At 41.6% G+C, this 27011-nt stretch overlaps 1 protein-coding gene across 8 annotated transcripts in view; it reads left to right on the top strand.

Annotated features, from left to right (window-relative positions):
- SGCE (sarcoglycan epsilon) overlaps positions 1 to 27011 on the top strand; it is a 171172-nt gene that overhangs the window by 82122 nt on the left and 62039 nt on the right. For all 8 annotated transcript variants that reach the window (XM_085630849.1, XM_085630847.1, XM_085630848.1 and 5 more), the window contains 2 exons: positions 7871 to 8028; positions 21193 to 21265. In XM_085630849.1, the coding sequence (XP_085486975.1) occupies positions 7871 to 8028; positions 21193 to 21265 (231 nt within the window). The remainder of the gene's footprint in view (positions 1 to 7870; positions 8029 to 21192; positions 21266 to 27011) is intronic.

Below are 27011 nucleotides of genomic sequence, written 5' to 3'. Positions count from 1 at the left end.
GCAAACTATAGCTAGAAAACAGACTTTTTTGATTGCTGTTTACTTTCTGTTCTGGCAGCTGACTTCATGAGCTTGTTGTAACGTGGGCTTATGAAAGAAAGGGCTGGTTGAATTCTGTGCACGTCATGGGTTCAGGTAATGAGAGGTGTGTAATCTTGTATATGTCATAAAAATTGCATGGGGTCCTGGGTGGTGATCTCATGTGATTCTATAACAGTTGATATTGGCATTTGTGAGGTGCCTGGCTTTACGGACACAGGTTGTTCTCTGCCATTAAATTTCAAGAACATTACTACAATAAATGTTGCGTTAACTTTGGAATACTTTCTGGCGACGATCTGCCAGGCATCTGTCTGTGAGGTGTGGTGTACTGTGGCAGAACAACCTATGTCACCTCTGGTGTGGCGGTTACTGGAGCGGCCTGTACAACGAGAGGTGCATTGTCTGGATATCTTGCGAAGGGCAAAGCACATGTGGAGAATGTTTGCCTGAGGACAGTAGGTGGAGTGCAGTAGAAGAGTCTGTGATTACTTGATCTACCACCTTCTTACTACTGCCTTTTTAGTAGGTCTGGCAGGCGGCCTGCATGGCAAGAGGTGTGCCGCTTTGTGATTGTGTGTGGGTCTAAGCACATGAGGAATGTGTTTGCATGAGGGCAATGTACAGCACCTGAAGAGAGCGGCATGGTGCAAAGCGTCCTGTTTCAGAAGTCGAGTTTGGGAGAGATTGAGCATTGAAGGAACTTAACAACAAAGTGACTTAGTTGTGTAGGTATATGAAATCAGTAGCCATTGTACCTTATCAAACCCAGCAGCCTTCCTCTTTAGTGCTCTATGACATTCTGTTGAGAACAGCTCCACCTACTGGTTAATCCTTTCTTACTCCTTCAAAAGTTTCTTATTGAGGTGTGTGTCTGGTCAATATTAGCCAATCGAGTAAATAAGCCAATTGATTAAAGTGCCTTTGGCCTTTCTTATTCAACAGGGAGATCCACCTATTGAGTGTGAACATAGGTCTGAGGTTTTTGACAATCATATATTAGCCTTAGCGGACACAAATTTTCCCCAGCTCAGAAAAAGGCAATTTTAGTGGGGTGTTTGGGCACAGAAGGTCCACACGTATTTAAATATGCACCAGAAGTATATGAGAAAAAAGGTGATACAAGATGTGTTCAAGGAAGCCAAGTTAAAACTACAAAATAGCTTTGCTAAAACTGTTAACACAGTAAGGAGATGCCACAAGTTCTTTACACAAAATGCACATTTGGTCCCATGGCTGAGTAAATGATTAGGGGCCAGCTGATTGTTCAATGCAACAGTAAAAACATTCAGGAGAGGCTTTGGGCTGCAAGTGACCCCACTCTTAAAGATGCTATAAAAATTGCAAAAATAGTAGATGAGTCAGAAAAATGCATGAAGGGGATGCAAAGGATGGAAACTAAACCTGAAAATGCTAAGCAAGAATTGATGATGATTTGGAGATAGTTAATGTTGTGAAAAATGATTAGGGGCCAGCTGATTGTTCAATGCAACAGTCAAAACATTCAGGAGAGGCTTTGGGCTGCAAGTGACCCCACTCTTAAAGATGCTATCAAAATTTCAAAAATAGTAGAAGTCACAGAAAAATGCATGAAGGGGATGCAAAGGATGGAAACTAAACCTGAAAATGCTGAGCAAGAATTGATGATGATTTGGAGATAGTTAATGTTGTGAAAAAGAAACTTTATCTATAAAAAAACTAGTCAAAGCAAAAATGTTGGGAAAGGATTAAATGAAAAAGGAAGTTCTATTCCCAACTTGCAGAAGACTCAAAGTGGCTGGTCATGTCATAGATGCGGTAGTTAATCACATATTTCAGACTCAAACAACTGTTTTCCTATTGGAAAAGAGTGTCATAAGTGTGGCAAGAAAGGGCATTTATCATGCATTTGCAAGGCCTCTTACAAAAGTATTTCTGTTCTGTAAGTAGAGAATGGGGTAGAACACAGGGTATTGGTTGTGGGGGAAGGGGAGTACAAGAATGAAAAGAGAAGGTTACAGCCTAAAACAGAATTCAGGACTAAATGGCAAAAATGCTGCTTTAATGGTAGATTCAGGCTCTTTGTGCACTATTATGCCAAGGCATATGTTTGATAATCTATGGTCAAAGCAAAAGTTCAAAGTTTCTGATGTGATCTTAAAATGTATCAGGGAGATGACATTGGTGTGATGGGATAATTCACAGCAAAAATGGAATTTAAAAAAGGCACTACTAAGGGGAGAATGTATGTAGTAGCCAATAGTACCCTAAAATTGGGTTGGTCTCACCAGTATGACCTTCATATTATTGTTAACCCAAGGGCCATAGAGCAAGTGTTGATCGCTGTGGATGGAGAAGTAGAAGGTAAGTCCATCCTAGACTAAATTATCAAAGATAACATTATTGAACCAGTAGAAGGAACGCAGTGGTCTTCACCAAGAGGGCAGACTCCTCTCTTGAGGTCTGTGTGAATTTGCGCAGTTTAAACCAAGCTAGGGTCATAGACTGTTTTTCCGTGCTGAACATTAATGAGTTAATCTGTCAGTTGTCCAACTGCAAGTACTTTTCTAAATTGGACCTTAGGAGTGCCTAAAACCTGGTTAAATTGCATCAAGATTCAAAACATTTGACAGCATTCATTACCACTGAGTTTGTTTTTCAATTTAATAGGCTACCATTCATCTCTCATCAGCCCCCAGTGTGTTTCAGAGACTAATGACATTTTTTGTCTGGAATAAGTAATGTTGTCTTTCAAGGTGACATTAATCTTTGTAGAAGATGTTGCTGATCACAATAAGGTGCTGTGTGAAGTTCTACATCCGATTGCTGGGTCAGGTATGACTCTACAAAAGAAAAGTGCACATTTCTAGTTAAAGAGGTTGAGTATCTTGGGCACTTGATTTCTGGTGAAGGTATTAGACCAAAAATGTACTTGGTCAGTGCAATAGTAAATGTGCAAGTTCTCAGTGACAAGGACAAGTTGTGATCGTTTAGGGGTCTCCTGGAATATTATTCAAAGTTTGTGAAGGATTTTGCAGATGTCAACTTCATTGAGTGTCTTGTTAATGAAAGAAAAAAAGTTTGAACGGGGCAAGTTCCAACAATCTGCTTTTGATCAACTTAAAATGGACATTTCACATGCTGAAATTTTAGTTCAATTCAGATTTGGCTTAAAAACCATTTTAACTGTTAATGCAAGTGCTAATTGCATTGGGGCGGTACAGTCTCAAATGCATGGAAAAATGCAGAAAACTAGCTTTTGTCTCTCGCTTCATTAACTGATGGAGAGAAGAACTACTCAGTTATTGAGCGAAAGGCATTAGCAGCTGCCTGGGCCACAAATCATTTTTGTGTCTTCATTTGGGGCGGGAAATTCTTATTGATGACCAACCATAACCCTTTTTTACAAGTACTGTGGCCGAATGGCATGACCAGATGTTCTGGTTGCTTGGCAATGTTGACAGGTAGGCTACAAGAGTATGATTGTGAAGTTGAATATCTGCCAAGATGGAGAAACAAAGTGGCAGATATTTTGTCACGGTTACCTGATAAAGCTGCGGATGAGCACACTTTTGATTAGGAAGAAGTGTTGGATGATATAGAGGATGCTACTGAAGGATTACATGGTTGTGTGTCCATGAGTGAGTGGAAGTTAGCTATGGATAAAAGTTAGGTTCTTAAAGCAGTCAAGGAAATGCTCAAAGGTGAATTGAGAAGATAAAGCACTGTTCCTGAGGCAGTTAGATCATTTAAAATGTTTTAGGAGAATTGTCCTTCGTGGGCAATGGTGTGATTATGTGGAATTAAACATTTTTGCCACCAGCAGCGGTGAGAGAGAGTCTTATCAATATTAGCCCATGAAGGACATTTGGGTCAAACCTTCAGCATTAAGAGGCTGAAAGAGAGGTTTTGGCGGCCAAAAATGGAAATGGACAACCAGGGTGGAAAGGTGTGAAGCATGTAAAAACTCATAAAAGAGATTGAGAGTTGGACTGGGAGTGACTGAACACAATCAACACATTGTTGAGGCAGATCATGTGTGGGAGAAACGGTGCTTAGATTTTATTGGCCCATTTGTGGACAGTCCTGAGCATGACATATACGCAGCAGTAGTGGTTTATGTGAAGTCCGGGTGGTTAAAGGTGGTATTCATAAAGTCCATCAATATCAAAGCCACCATTTCTGTGCTAGGAGAAATATTCAGAAGGGAAGGGATACCTGCTAAATTGATCACTGGCAATGGCATTCAGCTTACATCCATGGAGATGAAAAGTTTTTGGATGGCTTATGAATTAAATTTATGTGTACCTCACTTTACAACCCCCAGACTAACAGCCAAGTTAAGAGACTTCATCTCTTGGCTTAAGGCACTATAGAGCTAGCTGATACAGCTTGGTTAAACATGCAAAAGGTGATCAAAGACATTCTGTGGGAACACCGCAACACAGTAAATTCTAGTACTAGAAAGACACCATTTGAATTGATGCGTGGCAGACAGCAGGAGACTAAGTTACTTCCGTCTTGGTTGTGTGGGAGTGAAACAAAATTGTTGGAAAAAGTCAAACGGACTTCTATGGGTCAGAGGATGATTGATATCAATGATTGGGTCATGGTGAAACATGGTGGTGTGAGTGGGGTCTGTCCAAATTTCATGGCCCATATCAAGTGAAGGAAAAAGGGGAAATCGGGCTAAGTTGGAAAATGGACAGACATGGAATCTATGGAGTGTTGCGTTGTTTCAGAAGAATGGGCTAGGTGTTGTCAAACCTGTTGAGAAGGTGGGAAAGTGTTCTGGTTGGTTGTTGGTTGTTGATGAATGATAATGATTTCAGGAGATCCCCGGTGAATAGGAGGGGAGGTCACAGATGCAGGTGGGAATGGTGGCAACACTAGTCTGTGAGGAGTCTGGGTGAGGAGCCCCCTGCGTGGTGGGGTGATTATGATTTTATTTAGATAGTTCATTTTAGATGTTTGTCTAGCATTGTAATCTTGTTCTGGGGCTTATGTGTTGTTATACATAGTGTGTTGGGTTTTGTACATACTGTTTGTTATTTGTCATTGCTGGAAAGAAAGGGGATGTTTTGTAATGTGGTTTTATGAAAGAAAGGACTGGTGGAATTCTGTGCACATCATGGGCTCAGGTAATGAGAGGTTTGGAATTGTATATGTCATCAACATTGCCTGGGGTCCTGCTTGGTGAAATCAAGCAATTCTATGACAGTTGATAATGGCATTTGTGAGGTGTCTGGCTTTACAGACACAGGCTGTTCTCTGCCATTAAACTTGAAGAACATTACTACAATAATTGTTATGTTGTCTTTATAATAGACCTCCAGAGGCACAGATATCAGCTTCTTTATTTGACTGCCCCTTATTGATATCCTTAACCAAACTGTGATCTTCCTTCAGTAAGATGCTCCTAAGATACCTATAGGGCCTTGGCCAGGGTGTCAGTCAAACAAATCACCTTTGATAAAAACACAAATGAAAAATGTTCTGCCCAACTAAAAAAACATAGTTTTAGTCTTTTCGTTAATTCTCAGAGAGCACACTTTAAACTACATATGATTTCTTCTGTTGTGCTCACCTAAACAACATTCTACTCTTCTCTACAACATTTTGTTTATAATGCACTTTCCTACTTTAGAGCCCTTTTAGTCTGAAGTGCCTCTTAATAAGAGTAAGGTGGAAAAGGGAATAGGTGAACTTTACGGGGCATATCAGCAAGGGCCGGTGATAATTATCGCTCAGCGCTCTTAGCGTGAGGATAATTATCGCCGGCCAACTCAGAATTTTATCGCGGAGATAGCATGCTATTAGCAACGCTTATCTCCAAAGCGATAAAATTCAGAGCGCAAGCTGCCAAATGTGCGATTATCACTGGAAATCCAGCGATAATCTCACAACTTTTGGCGATAGCTTGCTGATAGGGCCTCACATACTTAGCCATGATATCCACCTTCCACAGGATATCATGGCTAAGTCAGTTTCAAAGCAGGCGTAAGGAAAGTAGTGATAACAGAGGTTATCGCTACTTTTCTTGTCGCTATGCTGCTTTGCTGCTTGATAATAGGAGAAATGTCACTTAGCGACATTTCTCCTGTTATCCTGGGGAGGAACGCCCACTTTGCATCTCATTAGAGATGCAAAGATGGGCGTTAAGGAAAATGGTGATAAGGCAAGGTTTCACGCGATAGCGTGACCTTGCGGATAAGGCGATAAAATTATCACTGCTTTTCGTCCGAAAACAGATGCAAAAGCGGCAATAATTTTTTATCGCTTGCTTGCAGATATGCCCCTACATTTGTTTGTTAAAGTCTGACCTCTGTTTCTATCAACTTCTATGTTTCAGCTCAAATTAAATGCTATCACCCTCTTCCCAACAATTTTGCTTGCAGAGCATTCAGTTGGTTTGGTAGAAATGTAAAGTATTTGCTGCTTGTGCTGAAAGGTGATTTCTGTGCATTTCACATTATTTTAGAAAAAAGTGCTATTGTCGCAACAAGAATGCAGTAACAAGGCTTTAAATTTGCTGTGATATCACAATTACCAGTTGAGGTAGTATATTTGTAAGAATCATGGTGAGACTACATAAGGCCAGCCAAGCTGACTATATGGCAAGGCAAATATTTGTGGGCTCGGATTAAAAAAGTAAATCATCCTCTTCTCAAATGTTTGGGAATATGTCAGTGCCTCTCCTCTCATGTTAAGTGAAGTCTAGAAATGCAGCTTCTTCTGGGAGGCATAGATGGGGTAGGGATGAGGTGGTTCAAAGTTCACAGCACTGAAATGAGCATTGTAAACTTTATCTGCAGCTACTTTTTTTGCATACCTTAAAAAAGGGAAATATCCCTTGATTTCTGGAGAATAAGTCAGAAACATTGTTTTTGCATGTATGTGCTCAAACACTCTGGCAGCAAAAGTTTGTTGAAGACATTGGAGGTCTCCAAAATGTAACGACAAATGGGATAAGGTACTTGATATATCCATTTTAGATCGTTTTTATGAATATGCATTTCTGTTTGTACTAAGCACCGACTGCAGTGGTTAGAAGTAAGCCTGGGCAAAGCACTACGCTACGCTCGCGTAGTTTGCGAAGTTCGCGCTACTTCGCACTACGCGAATTGCACGTAGCACAGTGCGAACATGCGTAGGGTAGTGTTGCATAGTGCTGCGGTCATTTTTTGCTTGCTCGCGGTCCTCAACGTCAAGTTGGCGACCGCGAGCAAGCAAAATGACATCCCGGCGAGACTTTTTCCTTGTTCGCGATCAGCAACATCAAGTTGGCGATCGGGAGCATGGATAATAAACCTCCCGGAGAGATTCCCAACGCGAGGAGGTCAGGTTTCTCATTGCGAGTGGTCGCGTATGCTCGCGACCGCTCGTGATGAGAAACTACCAATTCGCGTTGAGAAAGCTGCCGCTCGAGTAAAAATCTACTTGAGCAGCAGAAAACTACAGCTCGCACTGTGCAAGATGCCATTTTCAATGATTGCACAGTGCCGGTTGCTTGTCCGCACTGTGCAATCATTGAAAACGACATCTGGCACATTGCGAACAAGGTACTACGCAGTTCGCGAAGTGCTACGCGTAGCTCGCGTAGCGCGAAGTGCACTTTGCGTAGCTTCGCGAAGTGCTACTACGCGAACTACGCCCAGGGTTAGTTAGAAGCTGCCAATGGTGGCAGTAAACAATATTTAAATTATCAATAAACCTAAATTACTGCATAAATGATCATAGATTATGTTATTGCTTGCATATTTGGATTTACTTAACAATTAATTTGAATTGAGCCAAATGTTGGTCTAAGAAATCTTAATCACATTGAATTATATTGTTTTATCTTATTTAGGTGAAATGAGTAATGATCCTATAACCTTCAACACAAATTTAATGGGCTACCCTGACAGACCAGGATGGCTTCGCTACATTCAGAGGACTTCGTATAGCGATGGGGTGCTCTACGGATCTCCAACTTCTGAGAACGTGGGAAAACCAACCATTATTGAGGTACTGCAGCTATTGTGCATAGAAACCTGGTTTTTGAAATACAGAATACTGAAGAGTGTACTGTGGCATGACACATTTATTTATGTGACCAGGGGAATATAGTTTGCAAAAGATAAAAAAATATTTATGCATTTAGGAGTTGTATGATGCGCTAGTCTAACACATGGTTACTTCAGATCACAGAACATCATAGCAATAGTATTTTCTCTCACTGAGAAAAGTTAGGGGGGGTGAAAAAGTTAATTCTGGTAGGGAGGTGAGCAGAGCTCATGTTCTGCAGCCCCAGCCCCTATGAGTCTAGGCAAACATTTAAAAGGATAATCTGAATAGTTCTGTTTCAGGGGTTTTTACAGAATCAATTGGACTATGTTCTGATCTCAGAGAAATGCTGAGGACATGCCACAGTGTTGACCATCGAATGGTCAATTTGCAGTAATGAAAATATTTCTTGGAGTAGGTATAGCGAAGAATGGTTCTTTGAACCAGTGTATTGTGAACTGTTTACAGCTTAAGGTGTAGTGAGGGTTTGGGGGACCCAGAGGCTCATTACAAAGATATCGGTCTCTGTTCCATTCTTGCAGAAGTACCTCTCCTTCATCCACAGTAGAATGTTGTTAGACCTGTCATACTTAGGGTGGTCTTCCCCCAAACCTTTTGCCTTTTATCTTCCTTTTTGCTGAATGTTTATGTTGGCCTTAGGATTCTGAGCACTCACTGCTATCCAGTGCTAAAGCGCATGTGCTTCTCCCCTAAACATGCTAACATTGATGTATACGCAATTGGCATATTTCGTTTACTTATAAGTCCCTTGTAAAGTGGCATACCACAAACCCAGGACCCGTAAATTAAATGATACTAATGGACCTGCAGAACTGGTTGTGCCACCCACATACATAGCCTTTTAAACCTGTCTTGGGACTGCCATTGCAATGCCTGTGTGTACAGTGTACTGCCACTTTGTCTTGCCATTTAAATTCCTTTGCCAAGCCTTAAACTCCCCTTTTGTTACGCTTAAGTAACCCCTGAGGTAGAACTACATAGCCCATAGAGCAGGGTGCTGTGTAAGTAAAAGGTAGGGCATATACTTTTACATTTTTCATGTCCTGGTAGTGACAAACAGTCAAGTTCATTTTTCACTACTGAGAAGCCTACTCCTCTCATAGGTTGACATTGGGAATTTCTTAAAAAACTTTTAAGTTGCAATTCCTGATAAGAAAGGAGTAGTTACATTCTGTTTTATATCTTTGGAATGTTAATGATAAATCCTCTCTATTGCTAAAGTTGGATTTAACCTTACAATTTTAGAAATACCACTTTTAGAAAGTGCGCATTTCTCTGCTCTTACTGCTCTGTGTGCCTTACAGCCTGTCCCCAATACACATCTGGGGTGTGTGACAGTTACACTTTGTGCATTCCCCCCAGACAGCCACAAACACAGGAAGGGTGGGTATTTCAGAGAACTCATCTGCATTCTGATAGCTCTTCTTGGGAATAAGGGTGGTGCTGACAGACCTGAATGAATATGTGACGTTACAAAGCAATCATTTACATCACAGTACGTTACATCGCGGTTATTACAACGCAAGTCATTACAACGACTTGCGCTAGAGGCGCTGGACTTAGGAATAGTATGATTTACTATTCCAACTCCAGTGTGTTTAACAGTAGGGAAGGTGTTGAAATAGTAAATCATACTATTCCTTAGTTTAGAGCGTCATCAAGCGTAAGTCATTGTAACGACTTGCGTTATAATGACCGCGATGTAAATGTATCGCGGGATAACGACCGCGTTGTAAAGGTCGTTCGTCTACCTGAATAGGCAGGGGAACTTGTGGACTTCAAGGGCCTGCTTCAAAGTAACCAAAGGCACAACTGGACATAAGTACTGGGCCTCTGACTGTACAAGAACAGTACTCTACTGGACCTGTGAAGAACTTTGCCAGTAATAAAGATTGCTGTGCTGCAAGGATTACCACTCTGCTTGAATGCTTATCTGGATGAACTGCTTTTCTATGCTGCCCTGCTGCCTGCTGATCTCTGCCCTGCTGAAGACAAGGACTGGACCCATCTCACTTGAACCCAGAGTGACTCCTAGGGTTCTCTGGCTTGCCCCTTGTTCTGAAGTCTCAGAGCCATCAAAGACTTCCTTTCAACCCTGAAACATCCCCTGGACTCTGCCATCCATCAGTCCCTCCCTGCCAAGCATTGGCAATCTAGTCCTGGGCCCTTGAAAGCTGACTTCTGCTGTACAGAACTATCAAAATGGACATAGTAACGACTTTGAGCTGATCAAAACTAACGCATTGCCCTGACATCGCTTCGACAGACTGCCCAGTTCGGCAATGACGGGCAGCTCGGCTTGGCAACGACGCATTGCTTGCATTGTAAAGTGGTTTATAGGCGAAGCCTTCATCGTCTGCGAGGATCAGAACTGACACATTAAATCTTCGACGTTAACACTTCCTCCATCCAAGGTATTTTTTCTGCGGGACCAGCACGAGTCCTGTAGCCTTTCTGCCCTCCATCACTGTCAGCCTGAACTCTGGATTCACTCTGCCCAGCATGACCTCAAGTAACCACTAAACCTTAACTGCTTCTAAACACTACTATTTGATTTACTCTTTCAACAATTCATAACTCCTATTCTACATAATGGATTTTTTGTTGTTTTGGTCTTGTTTACTCATAAAAGTATAATCTATTTTTCTAACTCTGTGTGGAGTATCTTTATGGTATTTTCTTTGTGTTACTGTGTGTGTGTATGTGTGTGTGCGTGTGTGTGTGTGTGTGTGTGAACTGGAGTTCATCTGACAGACCGTCTGCATGTACTGGCGTTTAGCTGGCTGTTTGTGTACTGGCATTTTGCTGGTGGTGTGTGTGGACTTGCGCTTGGCAGGTGGTGTGTTAGGGCTAGCGCTTGGTGGTGGTGGTGTGTGTAGACTGGCCCTTGCCTGGCAGTATGTGTGGACTGGTACTTGCCTGGCAGTGTGCGTAGCCTGTCACATGGCTGGCGGTGTACGTGGATGGTGCTTGGCTGGCAGTGTGCGTCGGATGGTGGTTGGCTGGCAGTGGGGTGGGGGGCTACCCAAAATGGGCATGCCAATGCACCCACCTCCAAACACAAAAGGGACAGTCTACCTGCAGGTGGGGATTATTACCACAAGCTGCCCTCGGGGGGGGGGCAGAAAGCCAACTAGACAGCAGGGATTTGTTTCAATTATGAAAGAGAGGTGGGGGCTTAACACAATGGGAATGACCATGCCCCCACCCAAAGAAATAATGACCAAAGTCTTTCTGCTCCCCATGGGGAAAGATGGGGGCACTAGCCCCCGATCTGCTCCCCCTGGGGGGGGGGGGGGGGCAGAAAGACCACTAGGCACCAGGGATTATTATTTTTTTAATATGTAGGGGTGGGGGCCACCCAAAATGGGCATGCCAATGCCTCACCCTCAAACACAAATGGGATAGTCTTTCTGCCCCACCTGGGGGCAGATGGGGGTTATTACCCTCAATCTGCCCCATGGGGGGCAGAAAGCCCAATAGACACCAGGGATGTTTTAATTATAAAATAGGGGTGGGGGATGCCCACAAAGGGCATGACCATGCCCCCACCCCACAATATTGGCGACTGAAGTGGTTATGCCTCCCCAGGGGGCAGATGTAGGCAGCAGCCCACGATCTGCCCCCTTGGGGGACACAAAGTCCAATAGACACCATGGACTATTTTTACTTTGTGTAGGGGTGGAGGCTGTCCAGAATGGACATGCTGAAGCCCCGACCCCACCCCCTAAAAAATGGGAACAGTCTTTCTGCCCTCCGAGGGGGTAGATGGTGGCTATTACACCAGATCTGCCCCCGTGTGGTGCACAGAAAGCCCAGTAGGCACCAGGGATATGTTAATGGGCATGTTAGGGAGCGGCCCCATAGTCAAGGGTCGCTCCTCTTGTTTTTTTAGGCACACATTTGAGCTGTTTCTGCCCCCCTTGGGGCAGATCAGTAATATTTTTAAGCTTGGGGCAGAAAACCACTAGATACTAGGGAATACAAGGGACCCCTTCCCATTTGTGAATGTTTATAAAAGCCTTGTTTAAGAGTAGACCCCACGGACTGTTTATAGAAAATGAAAGGAAAACCTTTTATTTTTATTTTTGAAAAGCATCTAGTTTTCCTTTAAGGAAAACGGGCTGCTTTACAAAAATAAATGTGCTTTATTTAAAAGCTATTACAGACATGGTGGTCTGCGGACCCCAGCAGGCCACCATCCCCGTGATATTTGCGATTCCTAGGAGGTTGCAAATTGCGATCTACCTCATTAATATTAATGAGGTAGAGCGATTTGCGATCCCCTAGGAATCGCTATCTGAAACTCTTTGAGTTTCATACATTGTAAATTGCAGTTACCTAATTGCGATTCTCAGAAATTCACAATTAGGTATTCGCAATTTACAACTTTGATACATGTAGCCCTTAGTTTTTAGGTCTCGCCTAGGCAGCGTATGCACTGTCTCTTCGAGACATGTTGTGTTTATTATATGGGCTTTCATTCCGCCCATTTCCGCACCCCTCTGCTGAATTGTTAAACAGTTTTGTTCTGAAAAGCTTGTTGCTCTGTGGCTCGTTTACTTATATGTCCATCCTTCTTGTGTTAAGTTCCATCCCCTGGAATATTGGCCTATTACGGGTATCCTTTCTGTGCAGTGGTTTCCCCTTGTGTTGGCCATTCTTTTTTTTATGTTGCAGGGTGCATGTGCATACTGCTCGTGTTACACTGTCTGCGTCCATACACCTCCTGCTCTGGTTGTTCCACCCCCTCCCAGCGTCTCTCCCACTCTGCTTTCACGTCCTCCCAGTCCCAGCATGGCGCTGCTTCCAGTCTTGCAGCATTCCATGCATAGAGTTTAAATATCATGAGGTTGAGTCTGAGAAATGGAAGAGCATACACAGTAAGCCATATTGCCTAAAACTGTTTTTCTGTGCCTCTCCACTCCTTCCATGATTTCAGTTTTGGTGAGGCATAGAAAGACATGTAGGCACCAACAACATACGGGATGTAACAGTATTTCTAAGCCTCCCTTCCACTTCTGGGAGGCATACAAATAGAACATTCTTATGTACCTAGATTCTATGCAGTTGAAGTTCATGCAGTATCATTAAAAGGCACTGATAAATGTATTACGTTAGCTGTAGCACAGGCACCAGCTCCACCACGCAGTTTTCCTATTGGCTCGAGTCTCATAGACCACCCATCAGCCCACCTTAACCCACTTACACCAGATGAGCGCAAGCTAGGCCTCACTCAGTGAACGCCCATCCGCCCGCGCTGCCCTGTGAATCACAGAGCTCCATGTAAAGGAATTGTGAAGACGCTGGACGAGCAATATCTCTCCCAGTTCTCACATGAAAGAATGGCTTTTTGCCTGACCTGTGGTGACTACCGGTGAATTTGGGCCCAACCCAAAGGCTGCCCTTTAACATGCGTCTTCGCTAGGGCACATTTCATTTGATTTTGGTGGCTGTACTTTGTCAGTGGAGCTGAGTAATTGATACTGTACTGATCAACGCTGCATTTATATTGCCATGGCCAAGGTTGTAGTGGTCACCGGGGCCAAGAGGTAGGTCAGCCCCCCTGCTTCCGCACTGCTTCAGGCGATGCACTATTCTCATCTCATTATACAACACTAGACAATAATAATGCTCTTTTGGCAGGAATAGGCATTCTGATCATGGGAAGCATAGATTTTTTGTAACATTTGATTATATATTCTTGAAACAGCAACCGCTTTAAAATCTTCCTACAACCTATCATACATATGCTCAGCTGTGGAACGCATGTGTTCACCCCCTCAGCTACTGGGCTCTGTAGAATGTGACTCCTGCCATATCTATATGTACTTCTACCAGCTTGGTGTTAACCTGTTTCCTCTCCATAAGAGGTGCCCAGGCACATCTGTCCATCTGTGCTGGGTTCTTTTCTGAGCATCAGTTAGGCGTCCTCTCCCCCTGATATGTGCCCCTAAAGTCTGCCAGGAATCTTCTCTACCTATTATGTGCCCCTGCAGACTGTCTAACTGCCAGGCCCTCTCTGTTCTCGACTAGTGCCGGGGGATTTAGTTATTTTCATGCCAGATGTACGCTCTCTCTCTATGTCTCATCTAGATGTTTTCTTCCCTTGACACGTATCACATATCTATGCCCGGACATGGGGTTCCCTTCTCTCTCACAGGTGATCCACGTCTCTCTCTCTTCCAAGTGTTCTCTGTCTCCCTGACGCATGCCTAAGGTCTTTCAATCTACCCCTTCATGCATGTTGGCCCTCCCTCTTCACAGTGTTCTCTCTCGCTCTTGCAGGTGTTCTCTCTCCCTGATGAGTACCCAAAAGCTATTTATCTCCCCATGCTCATGCTCCGTCTCTTTATTCTAGGTGTTTACGCTCCCTTACAGGTGTACCATATACCTATCCACCCCTTTCCCTATACCAGTTTTCTCTCTCTCCCTGACAAATGTTCAAGGTCTCGCTATTTCTGCATTCCGGGTGACCCATTTATTTTCCTCCGTTCTCCCTTTCAGGTGTTCTCTCGCCCTGTCAAGTGCCCAAAGTTTGTCGATCGATCGCCCCATTCCTTGTGCTCTCTCTCGCTCTCTCTCTCTTTAGATACCTGTAGCGTCTGTGTCTCCCAGTATCTGTGATTCATGTGCATGTCTCTCCCATGTGCTTATCTCTCCCATGTGCTTGGCTCTCCCATGTACCTGTATCTCCCATAGTCTCTCTCTCCCAGTGTCTGCGAGTTCTGCAGTCCATCGCTGTGTCTCTAAATACCACTCCACAACACAAAATACCATTCCACATAATTACACTCCATAACACACAATCCCACTCCACATAACTGCAGTACACCCAATACCACATACTTACTATCCACATAATTTCACTGCACACCATGCTACATAATCCCACTACACAAATCCACTCCACACCACACAATTCCACAACTAACAATTCCAATCCAAGCCACATAATTTCACTACACACCACATACATACACTCCATAGCACATTGGTTAAACACATTGCCATTTACAACGCCCATAGCTCTAACTCAACCAAATGCAAGACTGATTGCATTGCAAATGCTTGTTTTTCTACCAGCTACCTGCTCTTCACATTTTGGAAATGGCTTCCTGTGTACCAACATATCAACGAATGAGAGAGAGTTAAGTTGTATTTGGACTCTGGTTGACATTCAATATAATGCCATCCTCTGCTACATTGGCCAGTCCTTCTGTGAAATAACTTTGGAGGAAGCTAAGCAGCTGCTTCAATTTAGTGTCCTATATGCTGCAGCGCTAGCACAAAATCTTTGTGTTTGGATGCAAGTGGGGAGAGTAGTCATGTCCATCTTGAATGTCAGGATTGTCATCCAGATCTGCAAATTTGCACTGGTGCTGGGCACATCTTCACCAGTTTTGAACCAAAATGTGCACCGACTGACCTTTACAGAATGCCATTTTTGCACTGGTCCGCCCATGAAATCATGCTTTTTGCACCTCTATTCAGGAAAAATTTAGTATGAATATTACCAAGTGCAGTTGCAAAATTTCCTTAAATGAGTACAATATTGTCTGGCACTGACACTGGTTTTGTAATATGCCACAGTTTACATAAATATCCCAGAAGAGGGGTCAGTGTCCAAAACTTCACTGTGAATGTTAATCTTGTTACAAAGGTCGCCAAGGCATACATCTCACTCAATAACAGTTTTTTCCCACAAAAAAGGTTTCTTCATTTTTAGGGCTCATAGGCAAAATTCTCTTCGGTTATTCTATGCAGCTTTTTCTTATTTTATTGGCACAATATCTTCACTATGAAATGTTGAGTTACATCAACGAACTGACATTCCAAAAGCAACATAGAACTAGATATTCCTTTAGTCGAGATTAATGAAGACATTTGACATTGATCTATCCCTCCTGGATGCAGTAGCACCCTTCTGTTGCAAATGTGCATTGCTCTGTATATATACATGTCGTTTTACATTTGCATCAATGCCTGCCTTATGACAGCCGGTGCTTACATCAGTAGATTTGAGGAGGGTGAAGGAAGCTGCGATGCGTAAGACAATAGTGAAGGCACGAAGATATCTATTGACGCAATGATTTCAAATGCATCTGTGGAGCAGGGGAAAATGTTCAAAATCATTGTGACACAGATATTGCAACTCAGTTAGGCCACATAATGGCAAAACAACAATTTCAACTGTCAAAAAATGGGAAAACCTTTGCAGATTGACGTATGTTCAAACACAAACTGGAGGACCAAAGTATTAGAAACATTCCGATGACCAGCACTCCAGGCACAACATAAATGCCATACATTCCCTACATAATTTCATACAAACCTTTGCACACAAGAGCCTGTAGCCTATATTAGGCTACCATCCACCCCACAGGATATGTCTTTCCTTGGAAGAATGCCAGCTAGCAAGCACCCCAGGAAGATGAATCGAAGATAAGGGAGAACCAAAAAGAGCAGACAAGGAAGGGCCATCAGAGTATACTGAACCAACATGACTAACCATCAAATGCATACCGTCCACCATTGGGGCATGGCACAATGCATGAAATCTTTAGCAGTATGAATAAAGAAATGAATTCTGTAAATGCAATGAAACCTCCGTATCTGGAGCTCCCTTTCTGTGCACCTGCTGGTTAAATTTAGAGCATAGTGGCCATGGCTTATGAACTCTCCAATCCATGATTGCAGAAAAGTCTACAACTGCCTCTCAATCAAAGAGGTCAAGCCTCAGAACAGTGACTAACTTTCCCGTGGCTAGTTGCGTTATTCCTATGGAGATTATAGTTGGAGGTTGTGAGTATGTCAAGAGCCCATGGCCCTAATATTCATGTCTGAGGCTAGTGATATCAACAACGCTTGAGTGTTTTCCTTCCTTGAAGCGATCTGGCAAATGTTGGATGCCTCTTTCTGTCTCCCACATACAATAATCCCCCCATTTGTTCAGCAGCTTGGTTGTCCTCAACAAATGTCATGCAGGTTCTCAGTGAGAAATGTGTGTTAGCTTGCAGGGCTGATCATCCTGCATATACTAGAGTGGCAGCAGTGATACACAGCTGTCATTTATGCTTTTCGAATTTACACTACTACCGCCTCTGTTGCAGGCTCCATCTCCATGTCTCAGTCATTCCCATTCCATATATTACCTAGAATTCTTCATGAGTTGTAATAGCCCACTGTAACAAATGTTCTTGCGTAAAATCATGGAATAGTCCTGGGACAACAGAGTTGCCCTAGTAGTGTTCACAGTTTTTGTCCTTTTCTGCCCATGGTAATTGAGATACACGTTTGTGAGAACTCTAAAGGAAGGCCAATTTCTGTTTTGGTTATTCCATGTTTTATGTCTGCGGATGTTTCATCACTTGCTTTCAATTTTCTGGGGCTCATTCATCTAGTAATTCCTGCTTAACAATGGTACAAAGGAAGTGATCCTGAGGGCTGCAATGTGGATTGCATGTAAAAATAGTTCCATCATCATGCCATTGCATGGCAACATTGGGCCCTAAATAGATTTGCATGGAATAGCTGTAAGATGTGATATATCCTGTGCCCTACACACTCCCTTATTAGGGAGTAGGGCAGCTCCCCAAGGGATCATCGCTAGAAGACACCATGGGGCAAGATATACACTAATCAACCCCACTGGACCTTGTGCAAGGCTACGAAGGTCTCGGCTTGAGCCAAGCCATCGCAATGGCATTCATCAAGGCATTCATCAAGGCAGGTGTCCTTGGCCATGGACAATGGAGTGTAATTTAAAATCCCCTCATCCCTTTAGGCAAGTCAGGGGGCAACGGGGTATGCCTGCTCCCCAGTCAGTGACCAAGGAGCATGGTCCCCGAACTAATCACAGGCACATCAGATATTATTTTATAACTGCAACAATCACCTTGTGAACACACTCTTGACTAGAAGGGCTAGGCAAACACTGGCAATTCCAAAGCTTAAAGTAATGCCATGGTAAGAATATTTGTGAAAAGTGTTTCTGTAATTTCACAGTATTAATTTCCAGACATCTGCATTCGTCTAGTCTTGCTGGAGCAGGTCTGGATAATAATCTATGGCCATAGATTGAAATGCATAGGAAAGTGGATTATTTTGATAAACCTGCGTGAAAGACCTTGGTAGTCTGTAAAGGTGTGGCTAGAGGGTCACATGTTACTTCCAAATTGAGACAGCAGGCACGCACAAGAGACTGCCAACATGTAAACATCATGGAAATCCCTTAAGTAGAGTAAAGGGTTATTATGCTGTTAGAAGATGGTGGCATTCATTGGGCTTGTGAGTGTAATCCAACTGCTTTGATTATTCAAAGATTTTCTAGGGTTATGCAGACATCTGAGTTTCTGGAAGCAGTCAACCCTGAAAGCAGAGTTAAAGCCTAAGTTTTACAACTAACAATATTCAGTATTTTGCAGATGCTTTGGAATTGAAGATTAAGAAACAAAGAGAGAACCCAACCTTCACTTTTCTAGTGCTGAAATGAATTTACCAGACTAGGATCATTAGTTTATTCGAATGTTCGTGAGCATTTATTAGCTTCTCTTTTAAACTTTTTTTTTAATGATTCATTTAATTTTTAAAGCATGTCTAACCATAGGACACACCACCTTCACAGTAATATACACGTACTAAAGAGACATTAAGTGGCGGTTGGGTTCTCTCCTTGTTACTTAATTATTCTGGCCCTACCCAACCGCCCTAGGGCCAAACCCCCTTGTGTCTTGGAATTGAAGATGGTGGGGGGGGGGGGGCATGAAGTCATCCTCACAATCCAGTGGTGCCAGGCCGCTCACTCTGGGTAATACTCCTTCATTCTAATTCGATACATTTTTAGCTGCTGAATTGAGCAGGACAAGAATATACATTTAAATGAGAAAGAATCTTCTTTTCTCAATCCTGGTCGCTGACTGCATGTGGTTGGGCACTCTTATAACTTTTCTCCTCGACAAAGATTTGGATTTCAGGACTTTGTGTAATCTGCAATTCTGACCTCTAGTATCTGTTAAATAATTATGATACATATCTCAAAGCAATACATATAAGTCTGAATGGTCATTGAATACACTCTAATATATTTTCAGACACTTAAGTGGATGATACGAAAAAATGATAGTTCCTGTGTTCAAAATCCCCAATCACAAGCAACATGGAGAATGCTATCATACAGAGCACAAGTGAAAAGCTGTAGATTCTTAATCCAACATCTACTTCACGTCCGGATGGCTCCACCTCATGGATATCATATGGTTGCATCATATTGCCTTTTAACATATTTTATTTCTATTGCAGTTCTTTATGAATTCACAGACATTAATCTGTATCATGCTTAACTAACTATGAAATGTAAACTAAAATACTTGACACACCTCCACGTAATTGTTCCATCTCAATTTTCTCCTTACATTATCATCATCCAGAAATGCTTCAACCCTCCCCATGTATGCAAACTCCTCTCTGACCATTGTAGTTTGTAAAGGGCTTGACGGTTGCCATAACAAAACCTGTAGCTTTCTTCCCATGATACACTTTTGGAAGGCATTCCATTCAACTCTTCCATCTAATCACCGAGGCTAATTGTGTCCAGTTTTTGCATCCGCCATGCTTCCAATCTCAGTAACAGTTTTTCAGCCTTGGCTATACCTCTTTCATCGATAGTTCCCAAGATCTGGAATCTAATCTGATTACATTATGTCTCTGTTCATCAAAGCACCTTGCCCAAATGGTGAATTCTCAGATATTGTCCTAATATGACTGGCGATCTGTTAATCTTGTTTTTCCCATTCTCCTAATTTGTGCTATGCACAGCAGTCCACAAGGACACCTTATGCAGTGAAAGCAGTTTTTCATTTTGTGTTTGATCAGCTTCTTATAGAATGGAGTTAGCCTCATGTGGATTTGTTATATCACTTGATTGGATGATGTTATTGCAGTAGGTACAATGGAGACATGGGTATGTACTTGTTTTGGGAGTTTTCAGAAAGGTTTGTCAAGATTTGCCTACTGTTGCTTTCATAATCTCAACAAAATTCTTGATATTATTGTATCTCTTGAAAGCAAACATAGGTTTATGTTGAGGTAGATGCTGCTACTCCTTATCATTGTGCAGTATTGCCCAATGCTTAAAAGTTATTTGTATGTCCACACCTCTTGCTGTGTGTTGACTTGCACTGAAAATCTATGCAATATAGGGTGTCGACACATGAGAGTGCTTAACATTTGAAAGAATTTCCAACTACATTTTACTTTGAAGAGACACTCAAAAAGTGTTAACATTACCTCAATGCAGTCAACACATGTTGCATGAAATACTTGCTTATTCAGGACATTAGCGTGGCTGTTCTTGCAAGCCCTCTTACATTCTTGATCCCTCAATGTGCATAAGCTGTGGTTAATATACTGCTGTGTTTCTTTACTTTTAGGACCTGAGTCTGCATTTGGATCATTGTTGTTGTTAAAAGGGTGTCTACACCTTTTGCAGCCTTGCTCTCCCACAGCAAGATTTGTTTAATTGTTCTGGCTCGTTTTACATTTATCGTGCTTTCAAGAAGTTTAAATATTGCAAGCTTTACAGAAAGGCTCATGTTTAGTTTGAACGATTAATTGTTTTTGCTTGCATGCATTTTTTGAATGTTTTTATTTAAGTTACAATAAAACTGAAGAGAACTATCTTACATTAATAGTTGAGGGAAGCATTGGGAAGAAAAGGTACCAACAATTATCCAAAGGCAAGACATTTTATCGCTGCAACATACCCTATTTGTAGAGCATTTGAATGAATTTAACTACGAGTCACACATTGTTCTTTGGCTTTTCAAATTATATATCTCTTCATCCAGTTGTATTCAAATGAAACAAGGTCATAAAGATTAAACTGTGTTTTAAAAAACAATTTTCCCTTTATCTCTTCTTTTCTGTATAATACATTTTATTTATAGTATTTCTGCAGAGGTTGTCACACTGCATTTCACACGTTTCTGCAACGTTGTGTAGAGCAAGATAACTGATCTATTTTTGTAAATATACATGGATTTTGGTTAAATCTGGAGATTTCTTTGTAGTAATCTGTAACTATTTACAATTACTTATTTGTAGATCACTGCCTACAACAGACGAACATTTGAGACAGCAAGGCATAATTTGATCATTAACATTATGTCTACAGAAGGTATGTGATTAAATGCCCATTCCAGCTTTGTTTTAATGTGCGTTGTTTATGTTTCAGATTACTTAAACATATATTGTTAGTGTTGTAATGGAAGCGAATAGGAAAAGTAAGAATCTTTCTTCTTAAGAAGTGAAATGCCCATTTGCCAGCTAAATCCCCAAACCTTCTCACCCCTCACATTGCCCACATCCATTCTCCATACCCTACATATACCTGCTGTGCTGATAGCAAATATTAAGACTATGATGACTGTTTAAGGGTCACAATAGGTTATCTTAAAGGTAAAAGTGTTAAAAATATACGGTCACAAATATGTGTCGTTGTGGCCCTAAACAGGCCAATTAAATTTCCTATATTTAGCAATCACCATAAAATACCAGGTATCTGTATTTCACATGTTGAAGCATCCTTACCTCCCAAACAATCTGCAAATACCATCAAGTGCCATTTTAGTTTGGGTTACTAATGTATGTCCAAATAAACATTAGCTGATTCCCAAGGAATGTTGTTCCAGTTATATGCCTAACCTTTCCAAATCATTTTTCCAGAACCACAAAATATAAGTGCAACTCCAAAATATGCAAGGGGCTGTCCTGCACTTTCTGTACAGAAATTTGCATTTAGTTTCTTTCACGTAAACACAGGAGACCGCTGTGCGTTCCCTTCCACTCCCCACCCGCGATTTATCATCTAAACTCATCACACATTGTATTCATCTAATTCCATGCAGCGAGACAGAAGATGAAAAAGGATTGTAGGATTTTCTCAAATAGGGTAAACGGCATACTTTCAACAACCTTATTACCATTTCTGATGCCCTCGGACTCAGTTGAATGTAATCTAGTGTCTTCAGATACTGTGTTACATTCTTGAATGCATGTACCTTGCCCTTAACAAACCAACTGGACAAACGTTTACAGTTGTCGTCCTTCCGAATAGGCCCAGTTTGTCATAGCCAAAGGAAAACTGGAGTTGCCTTATGTCGATTTCATAAAGAAGGTAAGCCTAATTTCCGCACTCATCAATATATTCAGTACTAAGTAGGTAACATGGATTGCATACACAAATAATGACCTCTATGTCTTTAAGAGCTATAAAACACCCTAATAAGCTCTTGCAGCCACTGCTTTGTCAATGCTCCACCAATATGTGAAGGAGATTATGTTGTCTGTCAAAGGAGCCTGCCCACCTTTACTCTCCATTAGGGCGATAGAGATGCTCCCTAAAGTACATACCCACAGATTCCCTAATATAGTTTTGGACAGAGTTCAATGATGAATGCACAAGTGTGAGTGGATAATACTGCTATTGACCATGCATGACTTGAATGCACAATTAAGCTCACAGCACTAGGAAGGTGCAGTTTTACTTTCACAGTCTTCATGGTGAGAGTTGGCATGACACCTAGAGAAGTGTAGAGTTAAAGATAAAGTGAGATGGAGGCACAGCGGATCTAGTCATTTCAATTGGAGTATTCATTGATACACTGGATAACATTACATGTTTGGTCATTTACACAAAACAAAAATGACAGGAATTACCCAAGATTTCTGAACAATGAACCAAAAAAGTTGGTTTGTATGCATATGAGAGTGTCACACTGAATGAGTGCAGATGAAACATGATATAATCACAAAGATAAAAATTGATGGTGAACTTTGAAGAAGCCACACCTACAGGGATTCAATTGGGTCCTAAAGAAAGTGGGGTGACAACTTTGGCATATAAAAACCGTCTAAAATGTGTCAACCCTATTAGATGTGGGAGAAATTACATACTCCTATCACAGATGAAATTATTTTTTAATACAGCCTAGGGCGCCTAGCAAAATTTAACAACAAGGGACATGAAGGCTATTTTAGTTATTTAAAAAACAAAATTGGATTCCCAAAAAATAAAAACCGAGAACTCCCCTTTCACCTAGTAGAGGTTAAGGGTCGAGCACGTCCGATAGTAGTAGACAATCGGGATGAAGCATGCCATGCAAAGTTTCGTGGGAGAGAGTTCTAGTAAAATACAAGGGATTATCATTTATGGATAAGTAGAAACAGAGATTCCAGATATCATCAAAGATCCTTCTCTACTTGAAAAAGTATATTTTTTTCCTTGGAAAGACCAGATGCCTATCCATTAGGGTTACTTGCCACTCCCTCCTATTTGATTTGATATGGGGTTGGAGGCTCTTCACATGGATGTGACTGTTCCTGCGATCTTCTTATTACACAAGGTTTAAAGTTATGCATTGGTAATCTGGGCATCCTACAGTTTGTCTGGCTAGAGACAGAATTAGCTGTATACTAGAACTCAAGTCATAACAAAAAAAGAGAAATATACAAGAGCATACAAAAAACAATATTAATAACATTTGTAACCACTGAGAAAAACAGAAAAGGCATGAGAGAAATGTTTGAATTAATCTCATACTTTGCTCATTACTCTGGGCCACATTCCAAACCATTGTCTTATGTTTGCTCACTATGCCAATACAGAGACAGTCTAAACTTACGCAAATCAGTCTTTCTCCTTACCTAATAGGAATAGCTAACCCAAACTGTTAAGTTACATCCCTTCTGGATCGGAATACAATTAACCCCATACTAATACTGACTTTGTTGGGGGTTCATCTTGCAGGCACAGCTTGACTCTGTGGCACAGCGAGCACATGGCAGGCATCTGTATAAACCCCTTACACTTAGGGTATCTCATTGAGGAAAAAGAGACTTGGCAAAACAAATAGGTTGGGCCTTAAAATACTAACTCATGCAAACAAATGTACAATATGCATACTTGGTTGCCTGTATGTGTATACATAAGCAAATTAGAGCAAGAGGAGTTATCTTTGCTAGCGTTTGGATTATTAGCCTATTTTACCATGTCTTTTAGTTATTAAAAACGTAGTAGATTTCTGATTTCCCCAGGTACAGATCCGAATGACAAAAGAAGCAGACAAGAGAGGTTGTTTTCTTCAATGATTTTGTGAGTGAATGTGTCAGACCTGTTCATTCAAGATCTGCCAGTGAATCAAAACCTTGCAAAAGATATTGCCCTACTGTCAGATGTCAGTGCTCTCCTGCTCACACAGGCTCAGTCCCTTTGTCATTTCCAATCCCTCTCCACAACACCGCAAACCAAGTTACACCTGGCTTCTTCACGTCCGCTCTTAACTTTTAAGATGTCTCAGACATCTCAGCCGGAAGTTCTAGGCTCTGGTTCCACAAGGAGGGCTAGGCTGACAGGGAATGTTTGTAGCACAAGAAAAATATATGACAGTCTATGGGAACACGACAGCACTAGTTCTGCAGTGTGAGTGGAAGAGAAGAGAAACGAGGCTGAGCCAAGGACCTGCCAGTAGCAGACCTAGACATGAGCATATGCGAGGCAGATTAAACCTGGGACTTGCTGGTGTTAGTTAAGGACCAGAGGGTGGGAAGAAAAAGAGACTCATATACTGCTCTTGAGTGCAATGGGTTGTGGAAACAATGCTGATTTAAATCAGTGCTCAGTTAAGCAAAATTGATCTTTATAAGGTAAGGAGGAAACAAATTGAAAGGTTTCCTTTAACTTATAGTGGAGAAAAACTAATCAAAATACAAAGTTTAAATTAGAGGCAAAGTGTGAATCACCAGTGATAAAGGCTGAATTGCTGCATGAAGGAAATACTTGAAAATAGGGGTGTCCTAGACATAAGATAGGATTTGCAAAAGGTTTATTGAAGGGTTTTCACAGCAGCTCAGTATACAACAGAAAAATGTATCACTGAAGAGTTTAACAAGAAATTATCAATTGCCATCAAAATGCAAATAAATTGTCAGAGGAGAAACAATAACAGTAGGAATTTACATACAGAATCTGTAAATATTGCGCAATTTGGGCAAGCTACAAATTAACCTGTCCATTTGTACGGGATAAAAAACTCGTAGACGGCCTGTAATTCACACTTCAAGCTCTTCCGCTCTTGGAATGTGTAATCTAATCAGAAGGAGGCCAGGGGCCATATTACATGCTGAGTGCAATTGTTTACGAACAACATGTAATTGGATTTGTGAAGCCTTTGGACACTGCATCCTAATGCTGTGCACAATTCCTGTGCAGCTTCTACTCTGGCTTCAGATACGTAAGCAAACGGTTGCTGATCAAGAGACTTCATTCATTCATTAATAGTTTAAAGCATAACCAACCTTACTAACTTTGGGGCTAGTTAAAAAAAGCATTTATGAGTATGGGACGTAGTACTACAGAAGTACACTTTATATTCTCTTACACCTCTTTGTGAATCAGCCCCAACATGCACAGTTCTCTATTAGTAAAGCGTAAAGAGGTGCACAGTCCCTTCTATTTATACTCCAATGTTTCCCCTTTTAGGGCCAAATCACAAAGGCATGTATGAGTATATAAATGAAAACTACTGGAGCACCACTTTACTTACCCCAAATTGCCTTTGTGAATAGCCCGCAACAAATGCTTATGAGATGTTTGTTTTGTAGCTATCTGTGAGGAAGAAAATAATGTTGTGGGAGATGAAGGTTGTTAACCTACACAACCAAGCATTACAGATTGTGAATAACAATTACATAACACTTGAAGGAGAAGCATATGAAGCAGGTTTATAAAATACAAGGAACATGCTGAGTCTAAATCAAGAAAATACAGTATAGGGCATATTTATCAAAAAGTATGCTGCTGTACGCAGCGCAGCAAGTCACCTTCTGCGCTGCGTACAGGGAAAGGGCAGGAATGAGCCATATTTATCACAATACTGTGATTTCCAGCCTTTTCCCAGCGCTTGCGCACAGTGGACTGCTGAGCTCCAGTGCAGGCATGGTGAAAGTGTGCCTGCATTGTAAGCAGGATTGTTTTTGAGCAGGTAGGGGCACCTTCCTGCACATAAACAATCCCCTGAGGCATTTTCCTCTTTCTATGTGTTTTGGAACGCCTCCCTGTGAGAGGACAGACTCAGGGCTTTACACAACTCGATATGTGCTTCTAATTTTAACCCTTGCACATTACTAAGTAGAGGAAAGCTGTTGTAGTTGAATATAAAAATTAATCTTTCTTGGTGTTTTGTCTTAGCTGTACCTCCATCTTTCAAGTTACAGACGGACAGTAAACAACTGTTGGAGCAGAGGCAGTTAATTCCCAGCACCGTCCCTGTGGCTCTAGGGATTCTCATGTGCATCCCTTCAACATCTGTATCTTCTGAGCTTGAGTGAAGGGTACCATTCTCCCCTCTACAAATCTCAAAGCAGCTGGTTGGCCAACACACACACAGTACGAGGGAACGGAACGCTAACTTAAGACATAATTTTGTTTGACCAGGGAGTAAACATTTCCAGTGTAATCCTGTCTATGAAATTTTGATTTTATTTTCTATATTTATTGTTCAAGCCAGATAAATCTGAATCATCCTTTAAGATCCTGATAAAATATCTGTGTGTCTTTCCTATCTTGGTTTTCATTCATTGATTACTCCTTTAAGAGTGTTTCACACTTACAAAGGGGTATTACTGCATTATAAAACAACAGCAACATTGTATGTATGTATGTATGTGTAAGGTTCAAGGTACTATATAAGAAACTAGATTTGGGGAGAAGATAGATAAAAACATTATTTGACAATGTTGCAATGTCAAAACTTCCGTAATGGCTGTTTGAGGTGGTGAGCAGCAGACCATCTAGAGATATGTGGCCGATTCTGCTAAGGGTTCTTGTGCCATGTCGTGAATCTGCAGGGCCCACAAGACAACAT

Source organism: Triturus cristatus, chromosome 10, assembly GCF_964204655.1.
Source record: "Triturus cristatus chromosome 10, aTriCri1.1, whole genome shotgun sequence".
Taxonomy (NCBI): Eukaryota; Metazoa; Chordata; class Amphibia; order Caudata; family Salamandridae; genus Triturus; species Triturus cristatus.
This window is presented reverse-complemented; position numbering and strand designations above follow the sequence as displayed.